The following is a 21,615-nucleotide window of genomic DNA, read 5'->3' on the forward strand; positions in this document are numbered from 1 at the left end:
AGGTTGACTCAGCTTTCCATCCTTCCAAGCTCGGTAAAATGGCCTAAGTTGTTGGGGGAAATACACTGACTCTGTAAACTGCTTAGAGAGGGCTGTAAAGCACTGTAAAGCGGTATATAAGTATAAGTGCTATTGCTAATATAGAGAGGAGATAAAATGAAGAAACACAGGGAGCAGTTGTATTAACTGCATTTCATTAATTGGATTAAAATAAACATACGATGGGTCGGACATGATTTTGCGACTAACAAAAACTTTTAAATTAGATTAGATTACAATAACAGGTTTTTTGTCCATGGTCCATACACCTCTGCTTGAAAACAATGCATATATTCTTCTCTACATTTGTATGGACTTTTTCTTTCATTGCATCAGTCAGGGCAGCTTTCATGGAGTTCTCAAAAAGCTTTCATGGAGCTCCCTAAAATCTGTTTCCTTCCTTCAGATAGTATTTCATCCTTTGTCAAACTGATGTCTTCTAGAGACATCCAGATTGTAGCTTCCAGTTACCCCAGCCATTATGGGGTCAACGTATCTGGAGGACACCAACATGTGGAAGGCTGAACCAAGTATACTCTTCACACCAATTACAATCAGATGTCTTTAAAAAACCCATAAGTAGGGCAAAAACATTATATGCTGTATTACCAATATTGTATTCAAATATGAGCAGTTCCATTTATCTTACATTTAAACTATCCTTTCAGCTGTGGCAAGGGGGGCATTTGCCCAGGTTCGCCTGGTGCGCCAGTTGCGGCCCTATTTGGACCGGGAGTCACTGCTCACAGTCACTCATGCTCTCATCACCTCAAGGCTCGACTACTGTAACGCTCTCTACATGGGGCTACCTTTGAAAAGTGTTCAGAAACTTCAGATCGTGCAGAATGCAGCTGCGAGAGCAATTATGGGCTTCTCTAAGTATGCCCATATTACTCCAACACTCCGCAGTCTGCATTGGTTGCCGATCAGTTTCCGGTCACAATTCAAAGTGTTGGTTATGACCTATAAAGCCCTTCATGGCACCGGACCAGAATATCTTCGGGACCGCCTCCTGCCGCACGAATCCCAGCGACCGGTTAGGTCCCACAGAGTAGGCCTTCTTCGGGTCCCGTCGACTAAACAATGTCGTCTGGCGGGACCCAGGGGAAGAGCCTTCTCTGTGGGGGGCCCGGCCCTCTGGAACCAGCTCCCCCCTGAGATTAGGATTGCCCCCACCCTCCCTGGATTTCGTAAACTCCTTAAGACCCACCTCTGCTGTCAGGCATGGGGGAACTAAAACACCTCCCCCTTGCCCATGCTGTTTTGTTGATTGATTGACTGTGTGCCTGGTTTTTTTATATATATTGGGATTGTTTTATGAAATTACTAATTTTAAATTGTAATTAGATTGGTGGGCATTGGATTTTTATTATGTACTGTTTTTTATTATTGTTGTGAGCCGCCCCGAGTTTGCGGAGAGGGGCGGCATATAAATCCAATAAATCTAATCTAATCTAATCTATCCTACATCCTTCTGTAGGAGGAAGAATGGTATAAAAGATGGTGATCATGATAATCATAATATATTTCAGATAGATTGGAGTAGCCATGTGATACATAATACACCAAGAGACACTCCAGTTCCAGCTGTACAGCTTGAGGTTCAACTGTTTATTTCCCCATTTCCATTTTCCCCATTTTTTTCCCTATGGAAAGGAATGGCTTCTTTGTCTTTGTAACATAGGTCTTGGCAATGGATTCTAGCAGGGTTCAAGCACTGAAAGGACCCCGCAGGAGCCAGATAAAAATAGATTTATCAAAACTAGAATCTTGCTTTCAATAGGGAGGGTCACAATCATAAATAAAAACCTCTTCAAAATAAGTTTGAAGAGTAGTTCTACCTGTGAGTATCCATTTAATTACCTCCCTTCATAGCCATTGAGTAACTTTGCACAGTGAATTTGTCTCGTCCTTATTTAATGCCATCTACAGGAGTGATGGTAAGTGTTGTTTACCCACCTTTTAATGCCTAATTCCTCTTTCTCTCTTTGCTTCTTCCCTGATGGTCTGGTTTCTGGGTCTGGAGCACAGTTGGATCTTGGTGATACTGACAGCGATGAAGAAATCTTGGAACGGATTCTGGAAATGCCCTTGCAGAAAAATTGCAGCAAGGCTCTGTTTAGTATTCCTGAAGTGACTGAAGAGGAGGAGGAACAAGAACAGGAAGATGTTGGTGACGACGACGATGATGATGATGAAGAAAGCTGGGACCCCCTCCTAAACCAACCTATTTCCATCCCCATGGAAAAGAAGAGTAAGCTTCCAAATCATAGCAGAAGAATGCAAGGTCCTCTCTGCTCTTGGTCTAAAAGAGACCACAATCTTTCAGAGCGGATCTTACCTGAAAAGACCCTTCTGCAGAAGTTTAGAGGGGAGCGTATGAATGAAACGTCCAGTTGCTCTGGAAGATGGGATGGTGAAGATACGACCTATCAGTGGGATGATCGAAAGAAACCATCAAGGTCTCCTCTTTTGGAATGGAGAAGATCCAGCCATTGCAAGGAGAAGACTCGTGTCCAACCCCAGGAACATAGGAAGCGAAAAGGAGACATCCGAGAGCCGAGTGCTTCTCTGCGGAGCAATTCCTACTACACCGGAGGTGGTCTTTACAGAGCGCAGAGCCTCACAGAGAATTTGGATGTGATCACCAACCTTGAGGTGGAGGATGACTTGAAGCTGTGCAGCTGGGCAGGACAAAGGTCTGATCAAGTTCCTTCGAGGAGAATGATGCCCCAAGAGAAAAGGGAGAAAGCTGTGCAAAGCCTCCCCTGCTTTCTCAGCCCAGAGAATTTGGAGATCGACATTGAGTATGATTCAAATGAGGAAGAGGATGTAACCATCACTTCTACGCCAGTGAGCCTGTTGAGTTCAAATGGGAGGGCTGATGGATCGCCCACAGATTGCGAGGAGGAATGGAGTGACTGCTCCAGCCAGTCAGGATCAGTCCAATCCAGTGGGCGACGAGAATTGAAGCGGTCCAATAGCTGGGAAGGAGAGAGCACAGATTGGAGCACATCCCCCAGCCATTCGCCTGGACGTTGTGGATGGAGCAAGAAGTCCAACGGTGCCCCAGAAGAATGGAACAGGACTCGGGAGAAAAGTCCCTCTGTCTTGGGAGCCAGGCCAGAGCAGAATTGGAAGGAGGGCCCACTTGTGCAAACATGGGTCTGTGAGACTCTTCCTTCATCAGCTGGTGTTGTCTCAGCGGCTTGCCACAATTCTGATTGTGCTTTCGACCCTTTGCTCCTCCTATGCTTGCTTGCATTCTGCTTATTGTGATGAGTGCTTTATTAAATAGAGGCTTCCGTTTTTATTTGAAACTTACAGCCCATTTGTGTGATACTCCTTATTGGCTTTTCTCATATTTTGCTTTGGGACTGGCTACAAATCAGACATCACTGGCTGAAAATATCCAATGCAGCATTCCTTTTCCCCATTAATTTTTAGCCAAAGTCTGCAAACTTTCTTATATTTAAATATAAATATGTAATATATTTATTATAAATCGTAAAGCTCTCATTCTTTTTATTTGCAAAGCATTCCAGAAAGAGGCTGCCATCTGGTGTGGTCTAGGAATAATTTATATCAATGTAACCTTGATTGATATAATCTAGTGGTTCACAAGGTTTAGAAAATTCAAAGGAAATGAGATTTTCTCAGTTTCACGGCAAATGCCAGATCTCAAAATGAAGGGGGACAGGATTTTTATTATTGCGTCAAAATAATAGATTCAGTTTAACTGCAAAACTGAGCCTATGGAATTTGCTTTTGATCTAGAAACACTCGCAAAAGAGGAATGCTGCATTCTAGCTCTTTGCATTTTGTGCTTTTGCTGCAAGGTGTAGCTGAAATGTCAGTTAATAAACACAGGACTGACTGTGCCAACGGTTCTCTTTCAGGTGACAGGTAGTCCCGGGTTGTTGGATTCAACATCTTACCAGTCCCCTGTCCAGAGAGACAGAAGATCTCCGAGAAAAAGTCACGAAGGGGCCCCACCTCTTAGTGGAACTATTGGTGAGTTAGGTGCAGTTTCCATATAGGGCTGTTTCAAAGTGTGTGTGTGTGTTGGGGGGAGGCAATTTTAGCAGGAGTTGAACAAGGAAGGCTCCAAATCTCCTTAGAAGAGAAGATACGCAAAGGAGTTAAAATCACCGTATCAAGCCCATCCTTCCAAATTTGCAGGTGCAACACCAGGGCTAGAAGTTCTGTCCTGATATATAGGCTCCATCCAATTGTGGTTTGCTTTTGTGTCCTGGTTAGGACCTTGGAGGAGTCCTTCCCTGGAATCAGCAGATGACAAGGGCTCAGCACGTCTATTTGTGGCTCTTTTTGACTATGACCCTGTTTCGATGTCCCCTAATCGCGATGCTGCCGAAGAAGAGCTCCCATTTCAAGAAGGCCAGATTCTGAAGGTACGAGCGACACCGAGAAGAGACATATTGGCAGGGCTCAATTCTCACAGAGTAGGTGAATCTAGAACTCTCTGATTTGTTTCCTTTTTAAAAAAAAGGTTTACAGCTTGGCAGAATGCATGGCTGTGGCCAATGGTGCATAGTGCTCTGCTCAGAAATAGTGTTGGGCGGACCCAACGAAGTTCGGGTTCGGCGAACTCACCTGAACTTTGCCGTGAAGTTCGGGTGAGTTCGCCGAACCCGAACTTTACCCGAACCTGAACTTTACCCGAACCTGAACCTGAATAGCAGCAGCGCTGCTGCGGCGTCCTTTTCTGTAAAAAATAAACAAGGAGGTGGGGAATTCCCCATCTCCTTTTGCTTCCTTTTATTTTTACAGAAAAGGATGCTGCAGCGGCGCTCCAAGCAAAAGGAGGTGGGAAATCCCATAATGGGATTCCCCACTCTCCTCCCGGGCGGCGGCTTTTCGCAGTGTTCGTCCGAACCCGAACCTGAACTTTACCCGAACCTTTTAAAAAGTTCGGGTATGGGCTCGGCATGCCGAACACTGCAAAGTTCAGCACGAACCGGAACTTTGCAGGTTCGGTTCGCCCAACACTACTCAGAAATAATTTTATTGGCATAACTACAAATAACTGGAGATCTCCAAGATGGTTCATCAAACTTGGAAGCACACAGAAAGTTAGAGAATATATGCAAAAGTGAGCTTCATTTCATTAATTTTTTTTATCATCTACCTTTATCTTTACTACAGAGAGGGCAGTGGAGGATGGGAGAGATACCGACTGAGTCTATCTTCCCCCTCCCAACAATCTTCAGGTGTACCTGGTTTTCTTTCACAGGCCACTTAATCCAACTGTGGCTTCATTCTCAAAACAGATGAGATTGAAAAAATTGTCCTCTTGAGATTCTTAGCAGATCTCATTAGAGAAGGAAACAATGGTAATTGCTGGGTCTTCCTGGGCTGAACCAGAATGTTTGAAATGAGGCTGTCATGTCATATTTCCAGTGCAGTTACAGGCAATCCTTGACTTATGACCTTAATTGAGCCCAGAGTTTGGTTGTAGGTGGTTGCAGTCTATTTTCTCCTGGCTGTGATATTGCACTCCATACCATGACCCTGGTATGCTTTTCTTGGGCTTCGTGGATAATTGGAATTGGAATGGAATATTCTGTACATTTGTATATTTGAATGTTTCTCAACCTTGGCGTCTTGAAGATGTGTGGACTTCAGCTTCCAGAATTCCCCAGCCATCTTCAAGTTGTGGGACTACAATAATAGGTGAGCTTGGCTGGCTGGGGAATTCTGGAAGTTGAAGTCCACATATCTTCAAGACGCCAAGGTTGAGAAACATTGGGATATCCCATTATTGCAAACCTCTTGGGGATGAATTTAGCAATGGATTGAAAGAACGAAATGGACACAAGCCAATATTCTTTTGGCACTGTTGCGATTGATTGTCTGCCTCCTCCTTTCACAGGTCTATGGTCACAAAGATGCAGATGGTTTCTACAGAGGGGAATGTGCAGGAAGAACAGGGTTCATACCCTGCAACATGGTATCTGAGCTCCAGGTGGACAGTGACAGTGCAAGAATACAGCTGTTAGAGGAAGGCCACATTTCTACTGATATGCTGTTGGAAAGTCTAGGTACTCTGCATTTATTTCTCTTGTGGAGAGGAGGAAGAGGAGGATTGATTTTTTTTAATTAATTGGGGATTATATGACCTATAAAGCTCTATGTGTCTTAGGACCAGATTATCTTCGGGGGTGTCTTTTGTCTCATGTATCCCATGTCCCACAGAGTCAGCCTTCTCCAGGTCCTGTCGGCCAGACAATGTCAACTGGTGGGGCCAAGGAGAAGAGCCTTCTCTGTGGTGGCCCCAGCCATCTGAACAAACTCCCTCCGGAGATAGGTACCGCCCCCTCCCCCCTGGTCTTTCGCAAAGCCTTAAAAACCTACCTTTGCCAGCAGGCATGGAGGCCGTGAGTGATGTGGCTATCTCCAGCCAATATGAGATATGATTGGATTGGATGAATCTATACAAGTGTTCATGGGGTCTTTTAAATGTTTTTTAGTAAATTTTCATATTTTACAGATATTAGATTTCTTATATATTGTTATATTAATGGTGTACACCGCCCTGAGTCGCCTCGACAAGGGAGGCATAGAAATCTAATAAATAAATGAATGAATAAACAAACAAGCAAACAAACAAACAAACAAACAAATAAATAAACAAATAAATAAATTTTAGATACCCATGTAATTCTATATTAATTGGATTACTTTTATTGTAAATCATTGTTTTTGTATGTTGTAAGCCGCCCCGAGTCTTCGGAGAGGAGCAGCATAGAAATCCAATAAATAAATAAATAAAATAAATAAAATCTTCTTGAATTTTGCCAGGCCATGGTTGGGAATTTTTTTTGAATGGAAATCATGCTGGTTGCTATGTTCCAATAGAAAAAAATAATGGATGATGTCATGATAGTACAACTCTCGGATACACATACAGAACTATTCACAAAATATCTCATGTTCACCCATATCACTGTGATTTGTCAAGGAAGGCAAATTAAAACTTCAGCTAGCAAGAATCTTGCTCAAGGAAATGTCAGTCTGATGATGGAACATTTGGGCCTTGGGGAACCAGTCATACTCTCAGGTCTATATGAGTAAAAGTGTAATTCTTTAGGGGTAGTCAAGGACCGCATATAATTCATGGATTATAAGTGTCACCTGTTAAAGTTAATTTGCTTGAGCCTTGTTGTTTCTCTGTCTCAAAGGTGCCCACATAGAAACATAGAAACATAGAAGACTGACGGCAGAAAAAGACCTCATGGTCCATCTAGTCTGCCCTTATACTATTTTCTGTATTTTATCTTAGGATGGATATATGTTTATCCCAGGCATGTTTAAATTCAGTTACTGTGGATTTGCCAACCACATCTGCTGGAAGTTTGTTCCAAGGATCTACTACTCTTTCAGTAAAATAATATTTTCTCATGTTGCTTTTGATCTTTCCCCCAACTAACCTCAGATTGCACCCCCTTTTTCTTGTGTTCACTTTCCTATTAAAAACACTTCCCTACTGAGCCTTATTTAACCCTTTAACATATTTACATGTTTCGATCATGTCCCCCCTTTAATCACATAATGAATTAAATGCTGAACCATTGCCAGAACAATGTTTAGATCATTAGAAGAAGAAAATTCTACGTACAACAAGATGGAACCAGATAGCAAAACAGATTCTGCTGACATTTGAGAATAGCATTGAACTTTTCAGCTCAGAATCTTCCATTGCAGCAGCTTTGTACCATGTGCTTCTGCCAGTTAGCTGAACAATATAATGTTCCAAAATCTGGAAAAAGGTTTTGGACACTTAGTGACACCAAGAACATTTATATTCTCTGAACACTTCAATGGTTCATCAAGTTCCCCAACAATGAACCTGTCCATTCAGGACAGCAAAGCACAATGGACAACAAAGCTATAATCATGGATAGTGATGGATCTCCCAATCCATTGTCTGTATCATATTAATCCAGAAACATAGAAACATAGGGAAAACGTATCAGGAAAGACTTAATGAACTCAATCTGTATAGTCTGGAGGACAGAAGGAAAAGGGGGGATATGATCGAAACATTTAAATATATTAAAGGGTTAAATAAGGTCCAGGAGGGAAGTGTTTTTAATAGGAAAGTGAACACAAGAACAAGGGGACACAATCTGAAGTTAGTTGGGGGAAAGATCAAAAGCAACATGAGAAAATATTATTTTACTGAAAGAGTAGTAGATCCTTGGAACAAACTTCCAGCAGACGTGGTAGATAAATCCACAGTAACTGAATTTAAACATGCCTGGGATAAACATATATCCATCCTAAGATAAAATACAGAAAATAGTATAAGGGCAGACTAGATGGACCATGAGGTCTTTTTCTGCCGTCAGACTTCTATGTTTCTATGTTTCTATGTCTGTAGAAAATAACATACTAAGTTAGTGATTTGTATTGCTTGTTAATTAAATTGTGTTTTATTTTGTTCAATCGAAGGGAATGGTGCATTTTCTCCCCCTCCATCACACCCATCAAATCGCCCTTCAAAGCCTCAACGCTCTAAGAAAGGTCAGTACTGTATTTCGTGATAGAAGCTATTGATATCTTGTACCTATCGGGATAAGAGGATGGTCTTTCTTTGTATAATTGTTATTTATTTAATCTATTCGTTACATATTTGTAAAGAGATAAAAGACTAAAAGGTAGTAAGCTAAAGTAAGATTAAAGAAAAGAAAAAGAAGCCCTTTTACTCCTCCACTCGAAATAGAATACCCTACGAGACTAGACTTTCAATCCTGGGCCTAGAAAGTTTAGAACTAAGACGCCTTAAACAAGATCTAAGTATTGCCCACAAGATTATATGCTGCAACGTCCTGCCTGTCGGCGACTACTTCAGCTTCAACCACAACAACACAAGAGCACACAACAGATTTAAACTTAATATTAACCGCTCCAAATTTGACTGTAAAAAATATGACTTCAGTAACCCAGTTGTCGAAGCGTGGAACTCATTACCGGACTCCATAGTGTCATCCCCAAACCCCCAACACTTTACCCTTAGATTATCTACGGTTGACCTATCCAGATTCCTAAGAGGTCAGTAAGGGGCGAGTACAAGTGCACTACAGTGCCTTCCGTCCCCTGTCCTATTGCTCTCCTATATCTCCTATACCTTTCTTCTATATATTTTACTATGAGTATCTCCTCTATAACCTTCATCATGTATTTTACTATATGTATATAGATATATACCCACTAAAACCCTCATTGTGTATTGGACAAAATAAATAAATAAATAAATAAATAAATAAATAAATAAATAAATAAATAAATAAATAAATAAATAAATAAATAATAATAATAATTTGAAGTGAAAAGGTAAGCAAAGTATGGAAAGGAATACAAATAGAACACAAGAAAGAAAAGAAAAAATATTTCCAATCTTGTGTCCACGTTTGGACACAAACCTATCCTATCATCTCCCTCATTAACATTATAACACAATTCTTCTCATATTCTCCCTTTTTAAATCAGTAAGTCTATAAATCACCTGTTGTTGGTTTTTTTTTAATTTTCAGCAAAAAGTTCAGAAAAAAGTTTGCAACCTTCAATATTAGTGCCTATAGGATGAGTAGCATAGTGGCCTGGTGGTGAAGATGCTCACCTTCCAGTTGCGGAGTTCAATCCTAGGTAGCAGCAGACATTTCTCCCCTAGGGCAGGGGTCTGCAACCTTAAACACTCAAAAAGCCACTTGGGTCCATTTCCCACAGAAAACAAAACAACAGGAGCCACAAAACCTGGATGGTCGTGGCCAACTCGACATCACTCACTCCCACACAGTCACATGACCCCCCGTCAGATTTTGTGGCTCCCCATGTTTTGTTTTCTATGGGAAATAGGTATCTCCCTCTCTCTGTCATTCTCCCTCTCATCTCTCTTTATATTTCATCTCTCTCTTTCTCTATCTCCCTCTCCTTCCCTCCCTCCCTCTCATCTTCTCTCATCTCATGACTGCTAGATCTGCAGGTTAATGGTTCAGATCTCATCACCGGCTCAAGGTTGACTCAGCCTTCCATCCTTCCGAGGTGGGTAAAATGAGGACCCGGATTGTGGGGGCAATAGGCTGGCTCTGTTAAAAAGTGCTATTGCTAACATGTTGTAAGCCGCCCTGAGTCTAAGGAGAAGGGCGGCATTAAAAAATTGAATAAATAAATAAGGGAGAAATGTTGGGGGTTAGGGGTTGACACAATTGAGTCCAGTAATGAGTTCCACGCTTCGATAACTCGATTGTTGAAATCATATTTTTTACAGTCAAGTTTGGAGCGGTTCGTATTAAGTTTGAATCTGTTGCGTGCTCTTGTGTTGTTGCGGTTGAAGCTGAAGTAGTCATTGACCGGTAGGACATTGCAGCATATGATCTTGTGGGCAATACTCAAATCGTGTTTTAGGCGCCGTAGTTCTAGGCTTTCTAGGCCCAGGATTGTTAGTCTATTTTCGTAGGATATTCTGTTTCGAGTGGAGGAGTGAAGGGCTCTTCTGGTGAAATATCTTTGGACATTTTCAAGGGGGTTGATGTCTGAGATGTGGTACGGGTTCCATACAGATGAGCAGTAGTCTAGGATGGGTCTGGCAAAATCTCTGTAGTGTTTTCTCTCTATCTCCCTATCACCCTCACTCTCATTTCTCTTTCATCTCTTTCTCTTTTCCTCTCTGTCTTCCCCACACTCTGTGTGTCTCTATGTCTCTGTGTGTTTCTGTGTGTATGTGTGATTTGCTCTCTCTTTCTCTCACTATCTCTCTGTCACACAGAGAGACACAAAGATAGATACAGAGACAGACTGAAACAGAGGAAGACTGACGGGTGAGCGTCTGTGGTGAGGGTCAAATCCAGCTGAATCTCTCTTATTCTCTCTCTCCCCACCTCTCTCTTCCCCCTGCAGGAAATGGCAACTATTTCTAGGTTTGTTCTTTACCCTAAGAGGAGAGAGAGAGAGAGAGAGAGAGAGAATTGATAGGGGAGAATGGGGCAGGGGAGGGGGCCCACTAGCTTTCCCTGTGCCTTGCAAGGTGCTGCAAGAGCAGTAGGCAGGCCATGGAGGGGTATTGGGCCTTCCCTCTGCCCCACGCCAAAGAAAAGCCACCCAGGCTTCTCCTTTCCTCTTACCCTTCTCCCCTGCTCCCTTCGCCTGACTCAATCCTACTTCGGGACAGAGAAGCGCATGCTGGAAATGCATTTTTGGGCGACGTCAGAGCCCAAACATGCATCTTCTCATTCTCTGGCGCTCATCTGCAACTCTCTACACTCCTCCAGCCCTGCGTTGCTGAAGGGGGTGGAACAGCCCTGATGCTTCCCCCGACCCACAGTCCCAGCTATCGCTGCTCGGGGAAGGAACAGAAAACAGAAAGCGGCGAGTTTCAAAAGTGGCGAACAACATTCTGCTGTGAGAGCCGGGCTGGGCCTCTCTGCCATCCAACTCGCTAGTGCGGCCACTTCTGTCAGGCCATCCCCCCTGTCCCGCTGGGCTGTTGTGTTGGGTTCTCAGTGGGAGAGGGGAGCACTTCCGCACACTGCCCCTTCTTTCTCTTGGCCCCGCCAACAAGAGAGGAGGAAGGCCAGGCTTGGGGGATGGCCCCCACCCTGCAAGACCCGTCCCGGTCACTCTCTCCCAGCCCTCTTTGCTGGCGGCAACAGCAGATGTACCACAATGAAGGCGGAATGCTGTTGCTGCACAAAGACAAGTAGAGGGGCGCTTCGCTCCCGCACTAAAGCTCCAGCCATGCCACTGCTGTGACGGGATTATGGCTCTTTCATCTCTCTGCTGTGACAGGGTGACAGGGAGCCCAAAGAGCTGCATGTGGCTCCAGAGCTGCAGGTTGAACACCCCTGCACTGGGGCATAAAGAAAAAAGCATCTACTGTCAACTCTGCATGGAATACAATATAAAGGCATCTGGCCAATAAGCGCTCAGCTTTAGTCCGAATTAAGAGACTACAGGATAAATTACAGTCTATGGAGAGGGGCAGCATACAAATCCAATAAATGAATGAATGAATGAATGAATGAATGAATAGAAACATAGAAACATAGAAGACTGACGGCAGAAAAAGACCTCATGGTCCATCTAGTCTGCCCTTATACTATTTCCTGTATTTTATCTTACAATGGATATATGTTTATCCCAGGCATGTTTAAATTCAGTTACTGTGGATTTACCAACCACGTCTGCTGGAAGTTTGTTCCAAGGATCTACTATGAATGAATAGAATAATAAAAGTACTTTTTGTCTTAAGCAGGATTATCTTTTATGTGTGTTAGTATGTCTCAGTACGAAACCTTCAACACACATTAAGCAGAGATGATGTGGTGTAGGAAATGTGGGTTAGCCAGACAATGACCCAGACTTAGTATCAATGTACAGTATAGACAACAATATTATTATTTACAAATATATACAATCAACAATACTACTAATAGTTTACAAGCCACGCACACAGCAAGAATACAGCTCACGGCAAATGTATCTTTAACTAAGTAACTCCTCCCAAAAGGAACAGTGTTGGCGCCCTCTTATGGCCATCCAGTAAAAGTTCCTTAAAGGTACAGTCTTCACGTTATACAAACTGTCATTGTTAGTTATTGTATGGCAACACCCAAGTAGGTTATGTTCTATATACTAACAATGTGTATTCTGCATATCCAAAAATGGGCTGCAACTGTATATTTTCATAGGACTTGTGTAAGCATTTGCATTTAGCCAGATCATTCCACCACTTTCTAAAACAAATCTTCTTCTTGGCTACTGTCTTGGTTAAGACACACTGGCAACCAAACATAATGGCTCACTCATAATACCTTTTGTCCCCCAGCAGAATCAATCAGGGTGGAAGATCAGGTTCCTGATTTAGGTAAGGGTTGCTTCTGTTTTTCTTGATACTCTTAGGTCAGGGATGTCAAACTCCATTTCATTGAGGGCTGCATCAGGGTTGTGTTTGACCTTGAGGATGGAATAGGCGTGGCCAGGGTGGGTGTGGCCAGCTGGCTGGGGAATTCTGGGAGTTGAAGTCCACCAGGCTTAAAGTTGCCAAGGTTGGAGATCTCTGCTGGCTGGGGAATTCTGGCTGGGGAATTCTGGAAGTTGAAGTCCGCCAGGCTTAAAGTTGCCAAGGTTGGAGATCTCTGCTGGCTGGGGAATTCTGGCTGTGGAATTCTGGGAGTTGAAGTCCCCCAGGCTTAAAGTTGCCAAGGTTGGAGACCCCTGCTGGCTGGGGAATTCTGGCTGGGGAATTCTGGGAGTTGAAGTCCCCCAGGCTTAAAGTTGCCAAGGTTGGAGATCTCTGCTGGCTGGGGAATTCTGGCTGGGGAATTCTGGGAGTTGAAGTCCCCCAGGCTTAAAGTTGCCAAGGTTGAAGACCCCTGCTGGCTGGGGAATTCTGGCTGGGGAATTCTGGGAGTTGAAGTCCCCCAGGCTTAAAGTTGCCAAGGTTGAAGACCCCTGCTGGCTGGGGAATTCTGGCTGGGGAATTCTGGGAGTTGAAGTCCCCCAGGCTTAAAGTTGCCAAGGTTGGAGATCTCTGCTGGCTGGGGAATTCTGGCTGGGGAATTCTGGGAGTTGAAGTCCCCCAGGCTTAAAGTTGCCAAGGTTGAAGACTCCAGCTCCAGAGAACTAGGTACATAATATGCATGAAAGTACAGAATTACTTCCTATGTTTTGGAAAAGTTACTTTTATTGGAGCAGACTAAAACTGAATCCTTCTCTTCGTAGTCCTGTCATAGTCATGCTATTACCTCATATTCCCGTTTCCTGTTGTGTGCATTTGTTATTTTGTTTCCTGTCTGAATAGGAAACAATCCTTGCTAGAATTTGAAGGCATAGAATCCGCATTGTGTCAGTCTCAGAACGCAGAGTACAGAAACTGGATTTCCAGCAGCCAGTGTTAAGCCTCTGCAAACCACCTGGACCTTTCTTATATCTAGCAAATCTGGGATAAATTATGGAGTGCATTTTTGAAACTTGCAGCATAAATGATACAAAATAAAACATTTCATATAAATTTTGTCAATGTTTTGAACATATCTGAAATGTATGTCTGGCAGAGAAGGGTTTTTCCTTGGTAGAAGGTTATATGAGCTCTTGGGTATGGAAGAGCATACCTTCATGACTAGGTCCCAATGAACCGATAAACAGTGTTCCCTCTAATTTTTTTGGGGGGGTGGGCGGAAAAGTATAGTGTCTGAGCGGCAGTCCCTTTGGGACTGGGCGGCACTCTTTCCCTCTCACTCTTTCCCTCTCGGCTTCTGGGCAGGTTTGAAAAACTCTGAGTTGATGATGATTTTTAAGTGAGCCATCAGCTTAGAGGGAACTATGCCGATAAGAGCTTTATTATATAAACCATTAAGAGAGACTTTGTTTAAAGAAACAAATGCAACTTCCCATTCTGACCTGCTAGCTGTACATTTCCTTTCTGGTTTAGAAGCACCTGGAAAGCAAAATTCGAGTTCTGAGGACCCTGTAAGAACAATGGTGGCTATTTTTGACTACAATCCCCAAGAGAATTCTCCTAATCCAGACACAGAGGTAAGATGAGGCTGCTCTTAGCCTATTCTTTGCAGCACTGTTAGAGGGTAGAAGTGTGAACTGCTTAGCTTTGTGTATCAGGAGCCCAATAAATCCTGGGTATTGTCTTGTTTCAGTGCTAGTTTCAGTGTATAAACTCAAAATGGAAGTAATCCCTTCCTTCTCTGTTGCTTCTATGCTTATTTTCTACAATTGTGTATGTGTGTAAGTGAATTGAAAGAAAAAAAAGAAAAACAGAAGAAAGGCTAAACTAATAATATCATGAAGAAAGAATATAGACTTGTTCTGAATGATGAGATGGGTGGTGTATAAAATTTATATATGTGTGTGTAATTGTGTATGACAGAGAGAGGGGAAAAAAACTTCCGATCTTCATCACAACTATAAACAAATTTAGTAATTCTTTATCCTCTCTAAAATCACAAGCATCTCTTAATGCTATATCTCATCTTTTATCTATAAGCAAATCTATAAATCATCATCTTTTCACTGATTTTATACTACTATTGTTCTTAATGTTTTCCTCTAGGTTGAGCTCAGATTTTGCGCCGGGGACATTGTGACGGTACTCAGTTCCATGGATGATGATGGGTTCTACTATGTACGTATCATGACTTTCTTATGTTTTATTCAAATGGTTCAAGCAGTAATATAGCTGGCAAATCAGAGGCCTGCATTGCTATGAATGGAACTGGGGGTTTGATTGTCCCAATGGTGCTTTTTTCAAGAGGCGACTGAACTTTCTGGTTTCTTTGAAGAAATTTTGCTTCTCATCCAAGAAACTTCTTCAGCTCTGGGACAACCATGATCTGGTTGACCGAGAATCTCCATTGACATGACGTGTGTCTCTGTGTGTGATTGTTTCTATTTTAAGAGCTTGTGGAATATACTGTATATATCTAAAGTCTCAACATCTGTTTGATGGTAACCTTCGGTTGGGTGAAATGGTGCATTGCAGGGCAATAGTTTTTGAATCAAAGAACCTCACACAGGCTTACTTACAGAATGCATCCAAAATCTAGGATCCATAACTCCCATGAGGCTGAAATTCTGGCAAAGTTTCAAACAATAACAATAACAACAACGGGGTTGGAAGGGACCTTAGAGGTCTTTTAGTCCAACCTCCTGCTTGGGCAAGAGACCCTACACTACTTCAGACAGATGGTTACCCAACATCTTCTTAAAAACTTCCAGTGTTGGAGCATTCACAACTTCTGGATGTAAGCTGTTCCACTGACTGTCAGGAAATGTCTCCTTAGTTCTAAGTTGCTTCTCTCCTTGAGGTTGTTGTCATTTGAATGCTGTCGTGCTACCGTGCCACTGCACGGCCACAATCAACTTCATCACATAATTGTCATTTCCGTGACATTTCCAAACTCCCTACAAGCTTCCTACAAAGAAAGTCAGTGGGGAAGCCAATAGCAAATTGAAAGTCATTCCCACTGCCTTTTTGGTCTCTCTTTGAGTAAGGAAATATTCCTGCAATGATAATCCAATAGGTCACAGGTTGCTTGGCTGAATTCTACCGTAATTATTGCCTTCCAGAAAGCATTGCTGATATCAGCAAAAGTGAGGGATCTGCGACTGCTCCAGTTTGGCAATGAAAACATCTCTTTTCTTCTGAAGAGACTCCTGATCTTTCGACAAGTACATAGAGTAATAGTCAGAGATCCAAAATATATCACTAGTTCATCACTTTGCTTGAAAAAAAATGTGCATAAGAGAGTGATTGTAGGGGAAAAAAGAAGGCTGTCCCTTTCTCTGATAGGCTTTGAATTATCAAGAGATCTCCAACTAAACATTTCCCTTCTTTATCTGCAGGGGGAGGTAAATGGACAGAAAGGTCTTGTTCCATCTAATTTCCTGGAAGCTTTGCCATCAGACGGAGCACTGACAAGTGAGCCAAGCCTTGGAAGGCAGGTGAGAGAAACATGTTGCCTGATTGGGACCTAGGTGTGAAAATGAGTTTTTATCCCATAACTGGGATGCCAGCAAACAGGTGTCTTTTCCTCCATCCATGTATTCCACCAGCCCAGATAACTGAGCTATCTTTGTTTCATTTATCTATTCTTGTATGCTTGTGGCATCCCTCAGCGAGTAAGAAAAAGAAGAATCCAGTGATGCATGTGAGAAACTCAAGTGGAAGAGAGAAAAGCAGAGAACAATCACGTAAGTCCCAGATCAAATCCTTCCAGAATGGTTTTTGCCAGTTAGTAAATCTTTTATGTCTCTGGGCATATTGGCATCAGGATGAGAACAAAAGCAAAATTTTCCTTCCTGTTCTGCAAATCAAGGGGCCAATTTGAAACAGATACTTAAGAATGTCAAGATAGATCCTTTAAATCTACCCACAACTATTGTCATCCACCAGAGCCAGTTGGTATGAACTTAATATAAAGTTGGTTCTTTAACCAAGATATCAACCATCAGTGTTCCCTCTAATTTTTTGGGGGGTGGGTGGGCGGAAAAGTATAGTGTCTGAGCGGCAGTCCCTTTGGGACTGGGCGGCACAGAAATATTAAATAAATAAATAAATAAATAAATAAATAAATAAATAAATAAATAAACGAACGAACGAACGAACGAACGAACGAACAAACAAACAAACAAACAAACAAACAAACAAAAAAACCACCCTTTTTTGCCTCAGAGAATTTCAAAATAAAATACTGTACTGTGTGTCTATAACAGTGAGCTCATAATAGGGCAACTCTATCAATATCAAAATGCCACTTAAATAGTTGAGCTAGTTTCAAACTAGATTTTGATTTTCTTTCTCTCTTCCTTACTCCCATTCTTTTTCTTTCTCTTTTCCTTCCTCTCTTTTTTCTATCTGTTTCTCTCTCTTCCTCTCTCTCTCCTTCCCTCTCACTCTTTCCCTCTCGGCTTCTGGGCAGGTTTGGAAAACTCTGAGTTGATGATGATTTTTAAGTGAGCGATTGCTCACTGCTCAGCTTAGAGGGAACTATGTCAACCATAATTATCATTTTCAATCCTCCCTGCCAATTTCCTACAAAGAAAGTCAATAAGGATGCTTGGAGGAAGTTGAAAGTCACTCCCACTGGTTTTTTTTACCCAAATATCTCTGAAATTAATATTGGATCACAGGTTGCCTAGCTGAGCTCTACAACATTTATTGTCTGCCAGAAAGTATCAGTGGTGACAGCAAATACAGGAAAATGCAGGAATGTTTCAGCTTCAGAAAGTACTCCTGTTCGTTTGATAAGTACATAAAGTACTGTGCTACTCCCAGATCAGTTTTGTACCCATGCGATCATCTGCCATAACCTCCACCCTGTAATGCAAGGTTTGTTGTTGCAAAATTAGATCTACTGTAATATGCTTTTCTAGAGTTGCTAGGTGAACAATTTTCTGCTGCTTGGAATTCCAAGTTCATTCCACCCTGAAAAAAACCTCTCACCACAGAACCGGTCCCTGAGACCCAAAGGTTGGTGACCATTGCTGTACACCTACACACACAAATATAAATTTGAATATGACACAAACCCATGTAATGTTACATTAGAGAAACACCTTTCAGCTGTGGTAAGGGGGGCGTTCGCCCAGGTTCGCCTGGTGCACCAATTGCGACCCTACTTGGACCGGGAGTCACTGCTCACAGTCACTCATGCCCTCATCACCTCGAGGCTTGACTACTGTAACGCTCTCTACATGGGGCTACCTTTGAAAAGTGTTCGGAAACTTCAGATCGTGCAGAATGCAGCTGCGAGAGCAATCATGGGCTTCCCTAAATATGCCCACGTCACACCAACACTCCGCAGTCTGCATTGGTTGCCTATCAGTTTCCGGTCACAATTCAAAGTGTTGGTTATGACCTATAAAGCCCTTCATGGCACCAGACCAGATTGCCTCAGGGACCGCCTTCTGCTGCACGAATCCCAGCAACCAGTTAGGTCCCACAGAGTGGGTCTTCTCCGGGTCCCGTCGACGAAACAATGTCGCTTGGCGGGACCCAGGGGAAGAGCCTTCTCTGTGGCGGCCCCGGCCCTCTGGAACCAACTCCCCCCAGAGATTAGAATTGCCTCCACCCTCCTTGCCTTTCGTAAGCTGCTTAAAACCCACCTCTGCCGCCAGACATGGGGGAATTGAGATGCTCTTTCCCCCTAGGCCTTTAAAATTTTATGCATGGTATGTCTGTATGTATGATTGGTTTTTATATAATGGGTTTTTAACTGTTTTTAGTATTGGATTATTGTTATACACTGTTTTATTACTATTGTTAGCCGCCCCAAGTCTGTGGAGAGGGGCGGCATACAAATCCAATAAATAGATAGATAGATAGATAGATAGATAGATAGATAGATAGATAGATAATTAATTAATATAGTCCAGGAATGGTTTCTATTTAAAAACTTAACATGGGTATTTATTTGTAAAGTTTGGCATTATTTTGGATTTATTTGTAAAGTTTGGCATTACTCTGATTTGCCGAATTATTTATTGTTGAGGTGTGAGACAGTGAAATGCGTGCAGTATTTTGTTTCTCACATTCACTATCTTTTTATTTCACAGTGGTATCCAGTAGATCATCTGATACACCTTCCATTATTTGCTTAGCACCTGGATCGTCCACTGCCTCAGAATCGCAGGGTTGAGTGACTCCTGGGCTCCTCAATCCTGAGACTTGCCCTTCAGGGTAAGAAGAAGAACATATTCCTGAAGGGAGGGAAAATTCGCCCCAGGTCAAGCAAGAAGAATGATGCTGAGCTCAGCTGCTGCACAAAGTTGCAGTAAAAAAGGAACGAATCACAACGTAATCCAAAATGGCATTTTAATTCCATGGATTGCAAGATGTGTCAAGTGGTTTGGGAAGCAAGTATGAGCTCCAGAAAGGGGCTTCTTTAGAGACACGTTGCTAACAATCTCTTCTCCAGTGTGTGATATCAGCTGTAATGTAGTTTTATTGGATGTTCCCTATTTTACCTTATTCCGGAAGATATCTCCCTTGCTTTGGAAATCAAAGCTGCTTTCTTAGGCCTTTTCACTCAACATATCACTTCTCTCGATCCAGAACTTTTTTTTTTTATCATCTCTTCTCAACCTGTTGCAAGTGTACATTTTTTTCCCCCCTGGGAATTTTCATTTCCAGAAAGAATCGATCAAGGATCTAACTTGGTTGGGCGTGGCTGAAGGGTGGTTGAATATATATTATGTGGGAGTTCCTTCCCAAGAGCCTTCATGTTTGCCAGTGGAAGACTCACACAACTGTCTTCGTGTGGATCCTTCTCTCTTTGTGGTACTCTAATGCTAAACTGGGTATCTTGCACATTTCTGTCCCTGAGTAGAAATCAGAGCATTTACCAGTTGATGATAAATTAAGGACTTATTGATTGCCTTCAGGTGCATAACTCTGTGCAGTACCACTTGATAAATAATTTACTGTAATAATACTGCTAATCATTCCTTGGACATCAAATGTGACCAACAAGCATTAGTGGAGTGCATAATACCAGACATGTCATTGGAAAAATCACAAAATTGTATCTCACTTTCTTTGGCCATGTCATGCGGGGGAATTCACTCGAGAAAACAATTACGTTGGATGGAATTTGTGGTAAAATCAGGCCACCGAAGAATATGATGGCTGGATACTATCAACGCTAACACCAACCAGAGCATAGAAAAACTCAAAGAAGTTGCGCAAGATTGGAAGATGTGGAGAGGCCTGGCCGAAAGACTCACTAAGATAATATCATCATCATCGCATTATGGAATTTTACTTATCTATTCTTACCTTTCTCACAGTTTTTGCTGGATTACCTAGAGTTTGAAACCTCTGTATATAAAATCTCATTAATATGTTGTGTCATCCTCTAAAGCAGTGTTTCCCAACTTTGGCAACTTGAAGGTATTTGGACTTCAACTCCCAGAATTCCCCAGCCAGCGAATTCTGGGAGTTGAAGTCCAGATATCTTCAAGTTGCAAAGGTTGGGAAACACTGCTGTAAAGTACCTTGTATGGGGAAAACATCCCTTCTACTCCAGGTATGTCCTAGGAGCTCCCACAATGCCAGCTGAGATGTAGGGGCAGCATCTCATAGGTTTTAACATGTCCACTCTCTTTTGGTCCACAGATTGTTACCTGCTAAAAGTGAGAGAATCAGAAAGCCAGGCTCATTCTCAGTTAGGGACTACTATTATTCTCTAAATAATCGTAACATGTCCGGACTCGAGATCACAACATTTACATGATACACGAGGAAAGAAATTCCCCCCCAAATGCTAGTAAATCATTGAGATGGTGATTAGATAGATTTGTGGCTAGGGAAGAAGTAGAATGTTACGCAGCTCGAGAAGAGTTTTAACAGCCCATTTAGAACTTCTATGCTAGATATGCAACTAAATAAGCTTTCTAATTAGAGCTAAATTAGATAAGCTTTTATAGTTAGATTCTCTATTCAGAGTGTAAAGGTAATAAATCTCATTGGCTATTGCTATCAACTATGGATATCCACAGATACACTACATCTGAAAGGGAGAGGTTTCATTTCATCTCAAAGGATCTCCTATTTCTGTTCCATGAAGTTAACTAGTTTCTCCTTTAATACCACCTAAGCCTATGAACATTAACGCATTGTGCAATATAAATTATGTATTTTGAGAAGGCCTCTATTCTGAATTTATACTCTGTCAACAGCATTGTTGGATTCCCAATGCTGGCATTTTGAGATTGGAAGAAAAGACTGTTTTCACTAATTCGCCAGTTTCCAGATTCATTGGAACTACAGCTTCCACTCCCAACTTTGAACATTGTGGGTGAAAATCCTATGAATTGCAATCCCAAGAACTCTGGAAAGTATATATTTTACGAAAAGCGGCTCTTTCTCTTCTACTCCCCCTGTATAATTTATAATCCTCTGGAGTTTCTGCTTCACAGTTGCCTAGAACAATTCTTGACCACTGCCTATTATTGACATTGAGATTGCCAGTTGACCTTGACTTAGCTTAAATGGACCATCAATTGGGTTGCGTATAAACTTCATTTCATAAAAGATGCTCA

The 21,615-nt window shown here is 42.2% G+C and overlaps 1 protein-coding gene across 1 annotated transcript in view; it reads left to right on the plus strand.

Annotated features, from left to right (window-relative positions):
- Nucleotides 1–20,001, plus strand: part of TSPOAP1 (TSPO associated protein 1) — an 87,101-nt gene extending 67,100 nt beyond the window's left edge. The window contains exons 22-32 of the mRNA XM_070735103.1: nucleotides 2,071–3,204; nucleotides 3,939–4,057; nucleotides 4,313–4,451; nucleotides 5,933–6,101; nucleotides 8,515–8,586; nucleotides 12,890–12,925; nucleotides 14,492–14,595; nucleotides 15,125–15,196; nucleotides 16,417–16,515; nucleotides 16,690–16,764; nucleotides 19,129–20,001. Of these exons, the coding sequence (XP_070591204.1) occupies nucleotides 2,071–3,204; nucleotides 3,939–4,057; nucleotides 4,313–4,451; nucleotides 5,933–6,101; nucleotides 8,515–8,586; nucleotides 12,890–12,925; nucleotides 14,492–14,595; nucleotides 15,125–15,196; nucleotides 16,417–16,515; nucleotides 16,690–16,716 (1,971 nt within the window). The 3' untranslated portion in view covers nucleotides 16,717–16,764; nucleotides 19,129–20,001. The remainder of the gene's footprint in view (nucleotides 1–2,070; nucleotides 3,205–3,938; nucleotides 4,058–4,312; nucleotides 4,452–5,932; nucleotides 6,102–8,514; nucleotides 8,587–12,889; nucleotides 12,926–14,491; nucleotides 14,596–15,124; nucleotides 15,197–16,416; nucleotides 16,516–16,689; nucleotides 16,765–19,128) is intronic.
- The last annotated feature ends 1,614 nt before the right edge of the window (nucleotides 20,002–21,615 follow it).

This window comes from Erythrolamprus reginae, chromosome 1 (assembly GCF_031021105.1).
Source record: "Erythrolamprus reginae isolate rEryReg1 chromosome 1, rEryReg1.hap1, whole genome shotgun sequence".
In the NCBI taxonomy this organism is placed as follows: Eukaryota; Metazoa; Chordata; class Lepidosauria; order Squamata; family Dipsadidae; genus Erythrolamprus; species Erythrolamprus reginae.